This window comes from Orycteropus afer, unplaced genomic scaffold, assembly GCF_000298275.1.
Source record: "Orycteropus afer afer isolate SDZICR_OR568_19922 unplaced genomic scaffold, OryAfe1.0 scaffold00201, whole genome shotgun sequence".
Taxonomy (NCBI): Eukaryota; Metazoa; Chordata; class Mammalia; order Tubulidentata; family Orycteropodidae; genus Orycteropus; species Orycteropus afer.
This window is the reverse complement of record NW_006921788.1, coordinates 4,101,655-4,118,732: the sequence shown is the minus strand read 5'-3', so window position 1 is coordinate 4,118,732 and position 17,078 is coordinate 4,101,655. Positions and strand designations below refer to the sequence as shown.

The 17,078-nt window shown below is 38.8% G+C and overlaps 1 protein-coding gene across 1 annotated transcript in view; it reads left to right on the top strand.

The window, feature by feature from the left end:
- The window catches only part of MAGI1 (membrane associated guanylate kinase, WW and PDZ domain containing 1), a 915,229-nt gene that overhangs the window by 759,249 nt on the left and 138,902 nt on the right, over positions 1–17,078 (top strand). Inside the window, exon 4 of the mRNA XM_042781953.1 lies at positions 14,698–14,904. Within this exon, the coding sequence (XP_042637887.1) occupies positions 14,698–14,904 (207 nt within the window). The remainder of the gene's footprint in view (positions 1–14,697; positions 14,905–17,078) is intronic.

Sequence of the window (17,078 nt, the reverse complement as noted above, 5' to 3'; positions counted from 1 at the left end):
TACTAATTCAGCAGACTTCAGAGAGCTAAGTACACCTTTAAGAGTCAAGCTCTTTTAAAAATGCATAATTTTAAACCCTTGCAAAGAGGATTTTAGTAGTGAGAAATAATGATCTTTTGTGCATATATTCAGTGACATTGTGATAAAGCAGACTATAGTGTGCCAATAAAATTTCAAGGCCCAATAACCTTCAGAATTTTCTTTCAGCCCCAATATTTGTTTGAGATGTAGAATTGTAGGATTTTAGACCTGGAAGTACAATAGAGTTCATCTCTTTAAATGATGGAACTGAGATCCAGAGGGGCGCTACTGCAGGATGTTACAAGGAGTGGGGAATAAAGCCTAGTCAGATGCCAGTCACCTATAGGCGATTAATTTAATTGGTGTCCATAAGTTGTACACCTGTAAAAAGTTGAATTGCAATAAAACGATAGCTACTGAGGCTGCTTTTGTACAACCAGAAGTCTCATGGGATTTGATTACTTGGTTTGAAGGTTTAAGATCATGGTTTCATGGAACATCCCAGTTAATTGGCCTAATAACGCGTTTAGTGCTTTTGCTCTACCTCCTTGATCATTGCATCTTGCCTGGGTCTTAAGGGTTTGCCAGCAGCCATCACAGACACAACAATTGGTCTCTGTCTGGAGCAACAGAGGAAATTGTCAAGAATAGGAGTAGGATGTAGAATGGTGGTTAATCACTTCCATGAACAATTGCCTCCTTTGCCATAAGACCAGAATAACTAGATGGTGCCCAGCTACCATTACAGAACATTTTGATCAAAGATTTTATAGAAAGATCCTGATCAAAAGGGGCAAAATGTAGAACAGAATTTCAAATTCTCATGGACTCCAGATTTCCTGAAGCCATGAAGGTTGGATGAACCTTTGAAAATTTGCCCCAGAGATAATCTTTAAACTTTAAGCAAAAATATCCCTTCAAAGCCAAAGAGTAATTTACCTTAACTAGTAAAGAATGTCTGCCTTGGGCATTTTGTTCTTTTAAGCTCTGTCTTTATGGGATCAAGTTGACAACAACAACTTGGAAGATTAGATAGGAAATTCAGAATGCTTTGAGTGTATGTTAATGGGAGAGGAAAAACTCAGAAAAGTAGAGTTGAATGGTTGTAATTAAAGGAATGTAATCAATAATCCCTTAATTGTACATGTAGAAATTTGAATTGATGTATATTTTTGCTGTGTATATTCTCACCGCAACAAAATTATTTTTAAAAACGCCATCACCTTGCTTATATTACAATCAGAACTGACTGGGCCCTGCTATATTGAACTACCCTGGTATGCTAGTATTTCCCAGGGCTGCTTCTGCAAACAGATATTTCTTTTGTGGACTCAGTCACTCATTTTTATTATTCATTCATTCATTCATTAAAGATAAAATGATAAGCAGAAACTGCTTATCTTAGTCACTGTCCTTACAGATCTTAGAGTTTAGTGGACAAGACAAATTATAAGTATGTTGAGGTCTATGAAAACAAAACAAAACAAACTCATTGCCGTGGAGTCAGATCCAACTCATAGAGACCCCTTGTTGGGTTTCCGAGGCAGTATCGCTATGGAAGTAGGTTGCCCCATCTTCTTTCTGAGGAGGAGACCGTAAAACCAAAACCAAACTCACTGCTATCGAGTTGATTCCTACTCATAGTGACCCTCTTTGGGTTTCCAAGGCAGCAAATCTTTACAGAAGTAGATTGCCCAATCTTCCTTCCACAGAGTGGCTGGTGCATTGGAACTGCCAGCCTTCTGGTTAGCAGTCAAATGCCTTAGGCACTATGCCACCAGAGCTCCTTAAAGGAGACCACAAAGCAGGGGAATTGGATTTCTATGGAGGTTGGGAAAAATTCTCCTGAAAAAGGGATAGTTGAAGTGAGATCTGAAGAGTGAGTTGGAATTAGGGTTGCCAGTTTAGCAAGTAAAAATATACAATGTTCAATCCTGTATTTTATCTGGCAGTCCTAGTTGAAAGTAGCTTTGGATTTCAGTGATGGTGGTGGTGATGAAATCAACTGAATCTAGAGATATTTATTAAAAACTGATGGTGTAATAGTTAACCTGCTCAGCTGCAAACTTAAAGGTTAAAGGTCTGAGTCTACTCAGAGGTACCTCAGAAGAAAGGCCTGATGATTTATTTCAGAAAAATCAGCCATTGAAAACCTTATAGAGCACAACTCTAGTCTGATATACACAGGGTAACCGCGAGTCTGAATCAACTCAACTGCAACTAAAGACAAATTGACTTTTGTGAGGGGAAGATAGAATAAGCTGGTGTTGATAATCTTCCTCAGATAACGCCTAGTTTCTCTCTTACATAATCAGATAGATGCTTGTACTTTTTGCTAAGAAAAGAAACAATAGATCAAATACTGGAGAGGGTGTAGAGAGACTGGAACCCTCATACACTGCTGGTGGGACTATAAAATGGTACAACGACTATGGGAAGCAGTATGATGCTTCCTTATGAAATTGGAAATAGAAATACCATAAGATCTATCAATCCTACTACTAGGTATATATCTTAGAGAAATAAGAGCCATGACATGAACAGATATATGCACATCCATGTTCATTGCAACATTATTCACAATAGCAAAAAGATGGAAACAACCTAAGTGTCCATCACTGGGTGTATAGATAAATAAACTATGGTACGTACACATAATGGAATACTATACAACCTTGAAAAATGACGACAAATCTACAAACACTTCATAACATGGATGAACCGAGAGGACATTATGCTGAGTAAAATTAATCCAGAGGTCTAATGTACCATGTATGAGAACCCTAATCTTCATGACCCTGAGACCAGAAGAACTAGATGGTGCTTGGCTACTACTACTGATCAATTTTAAAGGGATCACAATAGGAGGTAGTATTTAGAGTGGGAGGAAAGTGTGGAACAACTCTTAAAATCATTTAAAAAAAAAAAAAAACTGGGCTTACTGGTCTGATGGAGCCTGGTAGAACCCCCAACACAATGGCCCTTAGATACCCTTCAGGGAAGGAACTGAACTCAAACCCCTGGCTCAACTTTCAGCCAAACAACAGGGAGGCCTGTAAGGTGAACATTAATACCAGGAAGGATAAGCACTCAGTAGAACAATCAACAATTTGAGATCAAAGGGGCACCTTTTCCCAGGAATAAAGTTCAGAAGGCAGGAAGGCATAGGAAAGCAGGATGAAGGGAAATGGTAAGCACAAGAAGGAAGTGGGAAGAGTACTATTACATTGTTGGAATTGCAGTGAATATCACAGAACAAAATGTGTATGAATTGTCAAATGGGAAACCAGTTTTCTCTGTAAACTTTCACCTACATCACAATTTAAAAAAAAAAAAAGAAAGAAAGAAAGAAAGAAACAATGGTACAGGACCAGTGAGACCAGGTTTTGACGGGGAGCCAAGGGCATCATCCTGAAACTTTTTCCCCCAGCTATGATACTGACATTTTTACTCAATAGACTAAAGGCCACACCTGGCTATGTAAAGAACCCTTACAAAGCATAGAAATTGTTAGTGGAACTTGGAATTGATCATGGCTTTGCAGTTTGGCAATTTGAAAGGAGCTGTGATGGCATAGTGGTTAAGCACTCAGTTGCTAACCAAAAGGTTGGCAGTTTCAATCCCCTAGCCACTCTGCAAGAGAAAAATGTGGCAGTCTTTTTACATAAAGATTACAGCCTTGGAAACTCTAAGGAGCAGCAGTTCTACTTTGTCCTATAGGGTCATTATGAGTCAGAATCACTTCTAAAGCAATGGCTTTGGCAGTTTTTTTCTTTTTTCTTTACAGTGTGTGCCAAGTCTTCATTCTGTCACTGGACATAATTGACATCAACACAAGGCAAGGCAAAGAAGATAAAAATAAGCATGTCTTTCCTCCTTGGCCCATCTTCCTAATTGTGGCACTGAGCTAGTTTATTAGATATGTTTGTGTGGTAGTTAAAATTAAGTGTCAACTTGGCTGGGCCTGGTTTTGAATGGCTGGGCAACTGAATATAGTTATTTTCCATGATGAGACTGATAGCTCCATGGTAGAATCTACTGGGGCAGCTGAGTAGCTGCTTTAGGGATGTGGTCTGCTTCCAGTGTGTAAGAGGAAGCTTTGACAAAGGTCTCTGCAGCTTTTAGCATGCTTGAATCGTGCATATGGCTGAGTTGTCGTTCAGCAGCCTGCCATGTTGTCTGCTGATCTTGGGACTGTTAAAGCACTTGAATCAGTGACCTGCCATGTGATGTGATAATTTTGGGACTATGCCATTTTACTTGTCGACTTTGGGTTTGTCAGCCTCAGCAGCCAGTAGCTGCCTGAGTTAAAAAAAGCCTCAAGCTTCAGTGGACCAGGAGCAAGAGAAAGAGCTGATGCCTAAGGTTGAGGGGCCTTCATCCAGCCCCTAGAGCCTGGCACTTTGAACTCGAATTACTAGCCCCCTGAACTATGTTGTTGTTGTTGTTATGTGCCATCGAGTTGGACCCCACTCATAGCGACCCTTCCTTGGGTTTCCGAGGCAATATCCCTACGGAAGAAGATTGCCCCATCTTCCTTCTGGGGAGTGGCTGGTGGGTTTGAACTGCCAGCCTTGTGGTTAGCAGTCACATGCCTTAAGCACTATGCTACCAGAGCTCCCATCCCCTAAACTGTAAGAGAATAAATCCCTGTTTTTAAAAGCCACCCATTTGTGGTATTGATGCTTGGAATAAATCAGCTAGACCCATTTCCCTTTTGCCTAGCTTTCTTGTTTTTTTCTGTTGACATTTTCACTCAGCAAGACAGGTTGCTGCCTCAGCCAGCCCTTGGGACTTCTCTAGGAGAGAGTTTACAAAGGATGAACTATTCAGGGGGGTAGTTTCAAACATGGCTGTTTTACAATTGCCTCCCGGTAGGAGAGGCTGATTATACACTCTGAGTGTTGCAAAGGTTTTCCCTCAGCATGGAAGTGCAGTGCCAGTGTGACATTTCAAATTGGAGTTCTGGGTTGCATATTTCTGCATGCTAATTAGGAAGGATGATGTCAGCATTCAATAATGTTATTGTTTTACTTCTTAGAAGGTTTGCAAAAAGAGCAGCTGCCAAAGGTATACTATTTGGGGACAGAAAGATAAAGTACTAGTGAAAAGAGTTCTTGTTTGTCATTGAGGAAAATGAGAGTGTCTGGAGTCCTGTTTTTTGACAGGTCCTGGAAGCCTTCTGTTGTAATAAACATTGTTGGCAAAACATACCATGGAATGTTCCCTGTTGATAGTGAAAGTAAGTTAATGGAATCTGGGCCATAATTGGTTATTCCTCTGCTTATGAAAATGGGATATTGGGGCCAGGGAAGTTATCCTTAAATCCCTTCCAAGATATCCTCAGAGATTCCTAGAGTTAAAAGCATAGATTTTGGAAACATCCATATCTGTTTAAATGCCAGTGATCACTTATTAATTATATTAGTCTCAGGTTTTTTTTTTTTAAATCTGAAAATGAGATTTGATGTATTTTCTGTGGGCTTGTGATAAATATTAAAGTAAGTGAAATTATGAGTCTTGACATACAGCAGGTACACAATAAAAGCTAACTTTTTGTTGATGATGTTCTTTGAATGTGTATTTCAACAGTATGCTCTCTTGTTGCATTTTAGAGCTACTCTCTGCCCACAGCATCAGGCACAATTTGGGAACTCTGGCATTTATCATATGCTAACATTGTGCCAAGCACAATATTGAGTACTTCACATACGTTATCTCACTTAATCTTCACAAATACCCTATTAAGTATGTACTGTTACTATCTTCACTTTATATCGTGGGAACTGAGACTGGAAAGAGAGTTTCTCTTACCTTGCTTAGAGTCATAAAACTATTAACTGGCGTTGTCCTTTTTGGTCTTTTTTCTAAGCCAAGTGACACTGTCAAGGACAAACATCTAATTATAGGACACTGGGTTATTGCCCTTGTATGCACACAAATCATTTTTTCATAGGCAACAGCTCTAGTGATATAGTGCCTAAGGCATGTGACTGCTAACCACAAGGTTGGCAGTTCAAACCCACCAGCCTCGCCACAGAAGGAAGATGGGGCAGTCTACTTCCATAAAGATTTACTGCCTCAGAAACCTAGTAGGGGTTACTATGAGTCGGAATTGACTTGATAACAGTGAGGTTTTTTTTAGTTTGTTTATTTATTGCCTTTGTCTGTATATAAATCATATTTTCATAGGCTAGAGCAGGTAAGAAAAGGAAGCGTAAACAGAAAGTGATGGGAACTTTATGAATGATACCATCATGGGTTGAGCAACCAAGTGTTAAAGTGATGCAGATTTATGGCAATTCAAGCATAATTGATGGACTGGAAAGAAACTCTCGTGAGTCATGCTATGTAAAACTGGATCTACAGTACAAGTATTTAGGAGGATCTAGGCTGGAATTTATGTATACTTTTTCCATTAGCCCATTCCTTCAGTTTGCAAAGAATTACTGAGTGACAGTATGTACTCTATACCATGTTGTTGTTGTTAGGTGACTTCAAGTGAATTTCCAACTCATATTGACTCCATGTGACAGAGTAGAACTGCTCCATAGGGTTTTCTAGCCTTTCTACAGGAGCAGATCACCCAGTCTTTCTCCCATGAAGCAACTGGGTGGGTTCGAATGCCAAAGTTTCTGTTGGTAGTAAAGCGCTTAATCATTGTGCCAGGCCTATCAGTGTCATGGTGTGTGAAAACAGATGTGGTCCCTACCCTTGACCAGTTTATAGGCAGAGGTTATCAGGAAGGAAAGATACATGCTTCCATGAGAGCATATGTGCCTAAGGATGAGTGGATTATAATGAGAAGAAGAGAGAGAGGCAGAGGTAGAGTGAATATAAAAGTTGGAGTGGGGGAAGGACTGGGAGAACACACTTTGTATGGGGGACTGAAAGACCAGTGAAGTTAGAACAGGAAGAGCAAGAGGATAACAAGCTGTAAAATATGGCTGGGGAGTTGAAGGGTCAGCTCAGGCATAGCCGTGAGACTAAGGCAAAACCAGATTTATTCTATATCTGTTTATGTTTTTTACATATTATGTGTATACCTGTGCTTTATACATAAAAAGAATAATATGGTATTGCTCCCAACCTAATAAACAATGTTTGTCCACTTGGGAGATGATATTGTCCCTACTGAAAATGTATGTGCAAGACTCACAGATACATTTTCTTGGTGGTAGCTACCATCCTGTTCTGGTAGTTATATAGGAAAAAGGCAGGTAAATCTCCCTTACTCCCTATATAAAATTATGAAAGAAATAAATTATGAAAGGCCTGGAAGACTGGAGGCCTGAATGTTATTTATCACAGATCAGCCATGTGGCCCAAAGAAAGGCATTTCCACTGTTCTGAGCCTCCATGTTCCTTATGTGCAAAAGGGAAAGTACTGTTCTCTACACTGCGTACCTTTGCTGTACAGAATGTGGTCTGTGAGCAGAAGCAGCAACAGCATCTGAATGTTTGTTAGAAATTCAGAATCTCAGGACTCACCCTAATCTACTGACTTAGAATCTACATTTAATGTAATTTAATTGTTTCCACATAGAAGTTCGAGACAGAAAGATTGGAAAGATGATGCTGCAATTCCATTTCTTTCAATTTTATTTTGAGTGTCTAGCATAGTACCTGGGAAAAAAAAAGATTCTCCATAAGGAAATAAGTAAATGAATACTAAATTTGTTTAAGTTGTGAGGCCATACTGATTTGATTCATTTTAGCTTAAAACTCAGGGTTATGTTGTCGTTAGGTGCTGTTGAGTTGATTCTGACTCTTAATGACCCTATGTACGGACAAAACACTGCCCATTTCTGCACCATTTTCACAGTCATTGCTATATCAGTCCATCTGGTTGAAGGTCTTCCTCTTTATTTCTGACCCTCTACTTTCTCGGGTATCTGGTCCTTGCTGGTGACATGTCCAGTGTATGAAACTGAACTCTTGAAATTCTCACTTCGAAGGAGCAGTCTGGCTATGCTTCTTCCAAGACAGATTTGTTGTTTTTTCTGGAAGTCCATAGTATGTTGAACATTCTTTGCCAACATCATAATTCAAAGATATCATTTCTTCTTTGGTCTTCCTTATTCATTGTCTAGCTTTTACATGCATGTGAGGTAATTGAAAATTGGTAAATGCTGTTTAAAGTTGATTACCATTTCTAATCTGTAGGCTGAGGCTATTACTACCTTGTGTTAGGCTTAGGTCAGGTGCACCTTAGTCCTCAAAGTGACATCTTTGCTTTTTAATATTTCAAAGAACTCTTTTGCAGAAGATTTGCCAAATGCAATACATTGCTTGATTTCTTGACTGCTGCTTCTATGGGTGTTGATTGTAGATCCAAATAAAGTGAAATCCCTGCAGGTTCAGTCTTCTCCATTTATTATGACGTTGCTTACTAGTCCAGTTGTGAGATTTTTGTTTTCTTTATGTTGAGGTATAATCTATACTGAAGGCTGTAGTTTTTGATCTTCATTAGTAAGTGCTTGAAATCCTTTTTACTTTCAGCAAGTAAGGTTGTGTCATCTGCATATGACAAGTAGTTAATGAATCTTCCTTCAATCCTGATGCTGCATTTTTCTTCATATAGTCTTTGTTGTTGTTGTTATGTGCCGTCGAGTCAGCCCCGACTCATAGCGACCCCTCCTTGGGTTTCTGAGGCAGTATCATTACAGAAGTAGGATTGCCCAACCTTCCTTCCGATTGCCCAACTTCTGTAATGATACTGCCTCGGAAACCCAAGGAGGGGTCGCTATGAGTCGGGGCCGACTTGACAGCACATAACAACAACAACAACAAAGACTATATGAAGAAAAATGCAGCATCAGGATTGAAGGAAGATTCATTAACTACTTGTTATATGCAGATGACACAACCTTACTTGCTGAAAGTAAAAAGGATTTCAAGCACTTACTAATGAAGATCAAAGACTACAGCCTTCAGTATAGATTATACCTCATATAGTCTAGCATCTTGTATTATTTGCTGAGCACAGAGAATGAGTAAGTATGGTGATGGTCTCCAACTCTAATGTACACCTTTGCTGAATTTAAACCACGTAGTATCCTCTTGTTCTGTTTGAATGACTGCCTCTTGATCTATGTAGAGGTTGTGTATAAGCACAGTCAAGTGTTATGGAATTCTCATTCTTCTCAATGTTACCCATAATTTGTTAGGGTCCACACAGTTGAATGAATGCCTTTGCAGAGTCAGTAAAATACAGGTAAGCATTTTTCTGGTCATGGTTTTCCTTAAATATTTCATAAAGCTCTAAAATTTGATTTATACTCCCAATTAATTTTTAAATGTGTGTCAGAAATATTTTCTGTGGGTTGGCCATAATCAAAGATCATGCCTGTTAATGAATGCCAGCAGTGGCTTCCTCTTATATCTTCCCTGCCCTCCCCTTTCCTGCCTAGCCATCATCCCTGTTGAGTTTTATTGTAGAGTCAGTTCTGAAAATAGCAGCAGAGACACACATTACCACTTGGGAGAGAGCCCAGCCATCTCAGGAAGTGTGTGTTGGGTAACGTGGAAACTGTGGGACCATCAGGCTGTGTGTCATAGAAACTGTGCAAGTCTGCCAAGTGATAGCCCAAATTAATTTTTAAATAATTTTTAATTTTGCAAATTGCTTTTTTAAAATTCCATTAAGTGATACATATATTCTTCTTGTGGAATCTGGTGTGCACAATGCATACTTTTTCTAAGAGTTGTTTTTGTACCATGGCTAGACTTTGCTTAGTTTTGATCCTAATGGAAACTATTGATTAGGTGGAGCACAGTGCTTTCTAGAAGTAACCAGTTGCCATTTAGTCAACTGACTCATGGTGACCCCTCATGTGCCAGAGTAGAGCTATGCTCTAGATGGCTTCTGCTGTCTGACTTTTTAGAAGTTCATCACCAGGCCTTCCTTCCAGGGCACCTCTGGGTATACTCAAAGCTTTCCATTAACAACCAAGCACTGTTGGTATCACCCACGGTCTCCTTTCAAAAGGTAGAAGTCACAAACTCCAAAGCATAAGGGTCCTTGCAGGTTACTTAAGAGGATGAAATAGACTGGGTAGAGGTATTGGGGAATGACGGTAACTGGCAAACTGGGGAGTACATGAGGTTGGCATTTTGAACCACTCAGCAACTCAAGGTAAAAAGACCTGGCAGTCTGCTTCTGTAAAAATTATAACAAAGAAAAACCTGAGGAGCAGGTCTGTTGTGTAACACGTGAGGTTGCTATGAGTTGAGAAATCAAGCAGCTGACAATGACCACTGTGTGCTAAGTACTTCAGGCATGTTATTGCACAAATCCTCAAAACAAGGAAGTATTAGCCTTCAGTCTAAACATTAGAAACTGTATCAACATTAATTAGCATTTACCAAGTCTCATTCTAGTGCTAGACTTCAGTGAGGGCTAAAGGCTTTAAAGGAACCTTGGTGGCATACAGGTGGCATACTCAGCTGCGAACCAAAAGGTTGGCAATTCGAACCCATTAGGTGCTCCCCAGGAGATAGGTATGACAGTTTGCTTCCATAAAGATTACATCTTTGGAAACTCTGCAGGCAGTTCTACTCTGTCCTATAAAGTAGTTATGAGTTGGAATCAACTCAGTGGAAATGGGGAAAAAAGCAAACCAAAACCAAACCTACTGCCATTGAGTCAATTCTGACTCATTGCGATCCTATAGAACAGAATAAAACTGCCCACATAGAGTTTCCAAGGATGTAGTCTGTAAGGGAGCAGACATCCACATCTTTTTCTCATGGAATGGCTGGAGGGTTCCAACTTCTGACCTTTGTTAGCAGCTGAATGCCTTCACCACTGCACCACCAGAACACTCTGTGGGAAAAAAAGAAAAGCTTTAAATGGGCCTTTTAATGTTAATGATTTATACTAGGTACTCTTAGAATTCCACTTTTATGGATGAGAATGAAGAGTTTTTGAAAAATGATTAAATGCCTTACCTAGTGTCACACAGGAACTCTGGTAGCATGGTGCCTAAGGCACTTGACTGCTAACCAGAAGGCTGGCGGTTCAAACCCACCAGCCACTCCTTGGAAGGAAGGTGGGGCAATCTACTTCTGTAGTGATACCGCCTTGGTAACCCAAGGAGGGGTCCCTATGAGTCAGGGCCAACTCAACAGCACATAACAACATAACAACAGTGTCACACAGCTAGTTAGTGGGGAAGTCAAAATTTGAGCAGTGTTTTCCAAGTGCTTTATGATTAAATGTGCTAAGGCTCCCATATACTCCTAATGGCTGTTGTTGGTTGCCCTCAAGTCATTTCTAACTCATGACAACACCACGTATGTCAGAGTAAACTTCTCCATTGGGTACTTGTGGCTGATGTTTCAAAAATAGATCATCAGGGCTTTCTTCTGAGACACATCTGAGTGCACTGAAACCACCAACCTTTTGGTTAGCTGCCGTGCATGTTAACCATAGCAGCAGACTCCGCTAATGCCTAAACATTAGATCCAAACAGAGGAAATTGCTGGTAATTGACAGTTTATGCCATCTTCTCCTTTTTCCTTTTTTTTTTTTTGCTGCAAAAGACCTCTTTATTTATTTTTTTCTTTTCTTATTTTTTAAAAAATGTTTATTGTGATTTGGGTGCAGTTTATGTCTTCTACAACAGCAATTTCATATGGTTCAACCTAGTGGTGTGTACATTATCTGTCTCCAATCCTTAACTAATTACCAGAAACAGAAGACAACTATGGACAAGTGGATTTTTGGGGGGCATTTGTAGTTGAATTGAGGAATGTGCTATCATTCATTAAGAAGGACCTGGCACTTGAAAATTGAAAGTACATACTTGTCACATTTAGGTGTGACTTCCAGGTACTCATTTCTGTCATAAACAGGATGTCTAAGTTTTATTTGATTTTAAGTAACAATAGGTCTATGCGTGAGTTCAGTTTAAGGGCGCTAAAGGTGAGTGATATGATTATAAAATTATAACATTATGAGTGAAGGGTCCCATCCTTTTAGTCACATTTTTTCAGTAGAAAATTCTTATTTATAGTTATTTGGCTTTAGTTTAATCTCTAACTCTAAAATGTGCATGATGTTTTGCTATGCTAGTGATTAGAAGGAATTAAAATTAAACTCAGGAAAGCTTTGAGTTGGAATATTTGTTCACTGTGGAGATTATGTTTTAAGTAGTCAGCCATTTACTTTCTTACATCTTACTAATAGTCTTCAGTTAGTGAAAGTCAGAAGTTTGGCCTCGTTACAATTTCAACAGAAGCATGGGACATCCTTTGATGTAATCTCTGTAAAAATGCAAGGTGAATCTTGGTTTATGTTGACAATGGTGTTAGCTGCCCACAAATTGGCCTTCCACTCGTGGCTACTCCATTCACAATGTGATCAGGCTGTAATGATCTATATATGTAGGGTTTTCATTGGCTTAATTTTGAAAGTGCATCACTGGGCCTTTTTCTCTAGTCTCTCTTTATCTGGAAAGTCTGTTCAGCATCATAGCAGTGCTCAAGCCTCCACTGACAGACAGGCAATGGCTGCACATCAGGTGCACTGACTGGAAATCAAACCCAGGTCCCCTGCACAATAGGAAGGCTTCCACCATGCAACTAACACTTGTGCTAATTCTGCCTTGCTAAAGCGTGGATTCCTAAGAACACACATGGGATGCCTTTCTTCAAGCTGGTCCTAGTCAATTTCTTGTACCTCTAAGTTGGAAACCTGAACAAAGTTTTCCAATGAAGAGACTGATAGATAACCTTTTGTAGCAGAACTGTAACGATCGAGTTGAACACAAGCCACTAGAGGGTGCTTCTCAGATTTCTGTCTGGTATCCTTCAAATCAAATATAGTGCCCTTTAATCTGTTGTGTTTTTGGATCTGTGTATTCAGAGTCTTTCCGCTGACACAGACTGTTAGACCACGCTCAAATGAACTGAGTCTGTATATATATGAATAAATTTGGCAATTCATAAGAATAATGTCTTAAAGAAATAGTATTAAACCCTCTTCTCAAAAAATAAACTGTGATTATAAGGATGAAGGTTAATGGAAGCAAATTATTTATTAACTGTGTGCCTTCAGAAAAGTTGCATTATTTAATCTTCATGATAGTACTGTGAGTTTAAAATGTATGGTCTTTTTGCTTTTCTGCTTATGTAATAAATTGAGCATTTTATATAATTATCTACAAGGGTAAATGATGGGATTCTTGAGAAGAAACAGTGTATACAGGATTTATTATTCTTTACAGATTCTGCTCTATTAAGAGTAGAATTATAAACACTGCTTAGGATTCATTGAAGGATTCAACCTAATTTCTTATGTCGCTGGCCTTACTCTAATAGACACAAAATGGTGAATGAATCAATTGCATTGTAAAGTTGATTTCTATTCACTTGATTTTTATATAAAGTACCCAAACCCAAACCACTGCCATCGAGTTGATTCTAACTCATAGTGACCTGCACTGGGTTTCCAGGACAGTATATCTTTACTGTATATTGCCTCATTTTCCTTCTGTGGAGTGACTGGTGGGTTTGAACCACCAGCCTTCTGCTTAGCAGCGAAATGCCTTAGGCACTAAGTCACCAAGCACCTTTGTTTTTTATATAGTCACTGAATATTGTTAATTATGAGCTATGTTTTCAAACTGTTCATTCATGAACGATTTTCATTATTTTGTTCATATCTGATTATAATATTATTAATATTTTCTTTAACATAGTTCAGTTTTTTACTTACGCTTTCAAAAGAAAACTCTGATCACTACTTTTACTATTATTTATCCCATTGATTAATTTTTGGTTGATATAAACTTACTCTTTGAACTTTTAGCTAAAAATAAGTCAGTGTTTTAAAGCATTACTTTTTAATTTAATTTTTAAATGGAAACAATATCACTATCATAATTTACTAGAAAGATTTTTCTGGGGTACATTAAAAATATACATTTTCTACTAAAATAATATGCAAAGGTCCATCCATATACCATTCAGATGCACCTTGCATGCTGTAGTGAGACCCAAGCCAAACTTGGAGAAAAAAGTGGCAGAAAGCAAAGATAGGCTATTGCTAAAATAGTGACCCATAAGGGATGCCATCATTCACACAGAGTTTCTGATAAAACTTGGCAGGGCTTTCCCCAGCCCTACTGACCCTGGGAGTCAAGCTTGCCATTCAGTTAAAGAGGTGCCACGTGGTGTTTGCTGTCTTCTTTTTTAAATATTGCCCTGCTTCCCTTTTGAAGAGTCTTCTTATGAAAAGAAGGTGACCTCAACTTTTTAGGTCTGTAAAGGTGCCGACAATAATGAATTTTTTATTTTCTGTGGGACTCACTCTAAATCAGATTCAGCATTATGCTAGTGCATATATGTTAAAAGGTGACAGTGAAATTCCAATGTAATGAGGATGAAGTTTTGCTATTCAGCACTGCCCCTTTGTTTTAGGTCTAGTAGGCTCCTTGCACCAAAACAATGCAGGTTTCCTCTCAGCTTCTGAATTCATTGTGTCTGGTTGGGTAGGAAAGATTTTTTTTCCTAATCCATTCTAGAAATGAAGTACAGTTTGTTCTGGTTTTCCAGTTTATTATTTTTTATTTTTTATGTGCTGAGAGATTTGGATGTGAAATCTTAAAAAAAAAACAAAAACAAAGTATCCTTTTTTGAAATATGCAAATGTGTCTCTCTATCACCTAGGAAACTATTATGGGACACCCAAACCTCCTAGCCAGCCAGTCAGTGGGAAAGTGATCACGACGGATGCCTTGCAAAGCCTTCAGTCTGGCTCCAAGCAGTCAACTCCGAAGCGAACCAAGTCTTACAATGATATGCAAAATGCTGGCATAGTCCATGCTGAGAATGAGGAAGAGGATGATGTTCCTGAAATGAGCAGTAGCTTTACAGGTAAAGGCCACATGGTATCCCCCTCAGTGGACCTGGGGACTGCGGGTGGTGGGGAGGCTTTTGTAAAGAGTTAGGATGAGAAGGCTGCTATTTCAAGAAGATTCTGTAGGTTCGCCAGAATTGGACTCACCACACAAGTGCTTGGGGTAGAGGGGGTCTTTTCCCTGGTCCATATTTCATGCTTCTTCACAACAGTATTTGGGCTTCACCCAAATATCTTAAAGGGGCATGAGAGAGTATGTTCACAGAAGGAGGTCAAAAAGGATCAGCATTGCATCTTTCTCTCCTGAATCATTTTATGCACATATAGGTTTCCTCTTCTATCTGAAAGTACAGTGCTGCTATGAAACTTTTCGAAAGCTGAAATAGTATAAAGAGAAGCAGCAGTTACCATTAATTTATGTCGGAAAATTTTTGAGGATTCACGACTCAAAAAATAATCTACCAGATCAAAACAAATGACACATAAGACCTAAAATAACACTAATATCTAGTGTTAACAGACACAGTATAAAGCTGCTATGGTGGCTGGATGCTGAAATATGCTGACTATGGTTCCTGGGGAAGGTACTTTGTGATATCATTCTCACTGCTTGGGGTGTCCATTGCCTCTTTAACATGCTGAATGCTATTTCACTTTTTGCCTTTTTTTGTAAAGTCAGACATCCTCTTACAGTTAGTAAAAACAGGTACTGATGTTTATCTTTTTGTAAAAGTGACATAATGTGAACTGTCAAAAAGCAGGATATACCGGTACATGTATGTGTGTGTGTGTATATATATATATATATATATATGCATTTTATTCATTTCATTTAGTCTTTGGCCTTAAAGCTGCATAGTAATTATGGCTGATTTCTTATGAAGAGAAACATAATTTAATAGCTTAGTATTAATTGATGCTGTATGAATAGTTTAATGACATCCTTTTATCTCATGCCTTTGTAATTGGAGGTACAGTGGAAATATATAATGTGTTCCATTAACTTATGGATATTTTAATATATGTCCTAAAATGAGGAGAGATGGAAAAATAACAAATCTAAGATTATATCTTGCATATGCTGCTCTCAAGACATATTCTGTATTACATATAGTGTGTATTACTGAATGTCCTATCTATTTATGTGTCTGTCGATTTCTCGACCTGTCTGTCTGTCTGTCTAGGGCTATCTACCAGAAATTTATATAGGCTGCATTTTATGAAGGGATCTTAAAGGACAGGGCTTCTGATTAATGCCATACATGTTGGATGTTACACACCTCCAGGGGCACCATTCAGAGGTGGATTACCTAATTAGTGTAGTGAAGCAGCACTGTTCAAGAATATTTTTCATTATATGAGGATTTGACCTTATATAGTAACTCAAAATGTAACAACTACATAAGATATGAGTATCTCTATTCTGTAACATGAAGACTTAGAAAAATGTCTCGTTTCTTCCATTTTCCTGTACTTAAACATGTCCTTTCATATTTCGGAGTTATAGCTGTGACAGTGTATCCGTTTTCAGCATATGAGATCATACTGTGTTATAGTTGTCTTCTCTCATATCACCACACTTCGGTCATTAATTCATTAGTGTTGGTCTCAGTAAAGAGGAGATTAGTGGACTCAGTATTTCTCCCCCTGTGCTAATCCACTGTCATTGTGTCGATTCCAACTCATAACAGCCCTATAGGACAGAGTACAACTGCTCCATAGGATTTCCAAGACTGTAATCTTTATGGAAGGAGCTCTGGTGGCATAGTTGGTAATGTATTTGGCTACTAACCAGAAGGTCACACTTCAAACCCACCAGCTGCTCTGCAAGAGGAAGATGAAGCACCTACTTCCGTAAAGATTTGCAGCCTTGGAGGCCCAATAGGGGTCAGTATGAGTCGGAATTGACTTACTGGCAGTGGGTTTGGGGTTTTTTGCTTGTTTGATTAATGTTTGTGGAAGCAAATGGCCAGAGTGGTTTTGAACTGTCAACCTTTCATTTTGCAGCCATACAATTACCCAGTGCACCATCAGGACTCCTTCCTCCTGTGCTACAAATCTAATAAAATATTTAGGAAAAGGCTTGTGGTGATTGGATACTGTCTACAGCTTTTTTTTTTTTTTTTTTTTAATTAGGATTTGGGTGAAGATTTACAGAGTAAATTCACTTTTCATACAGCAGTTCACATAT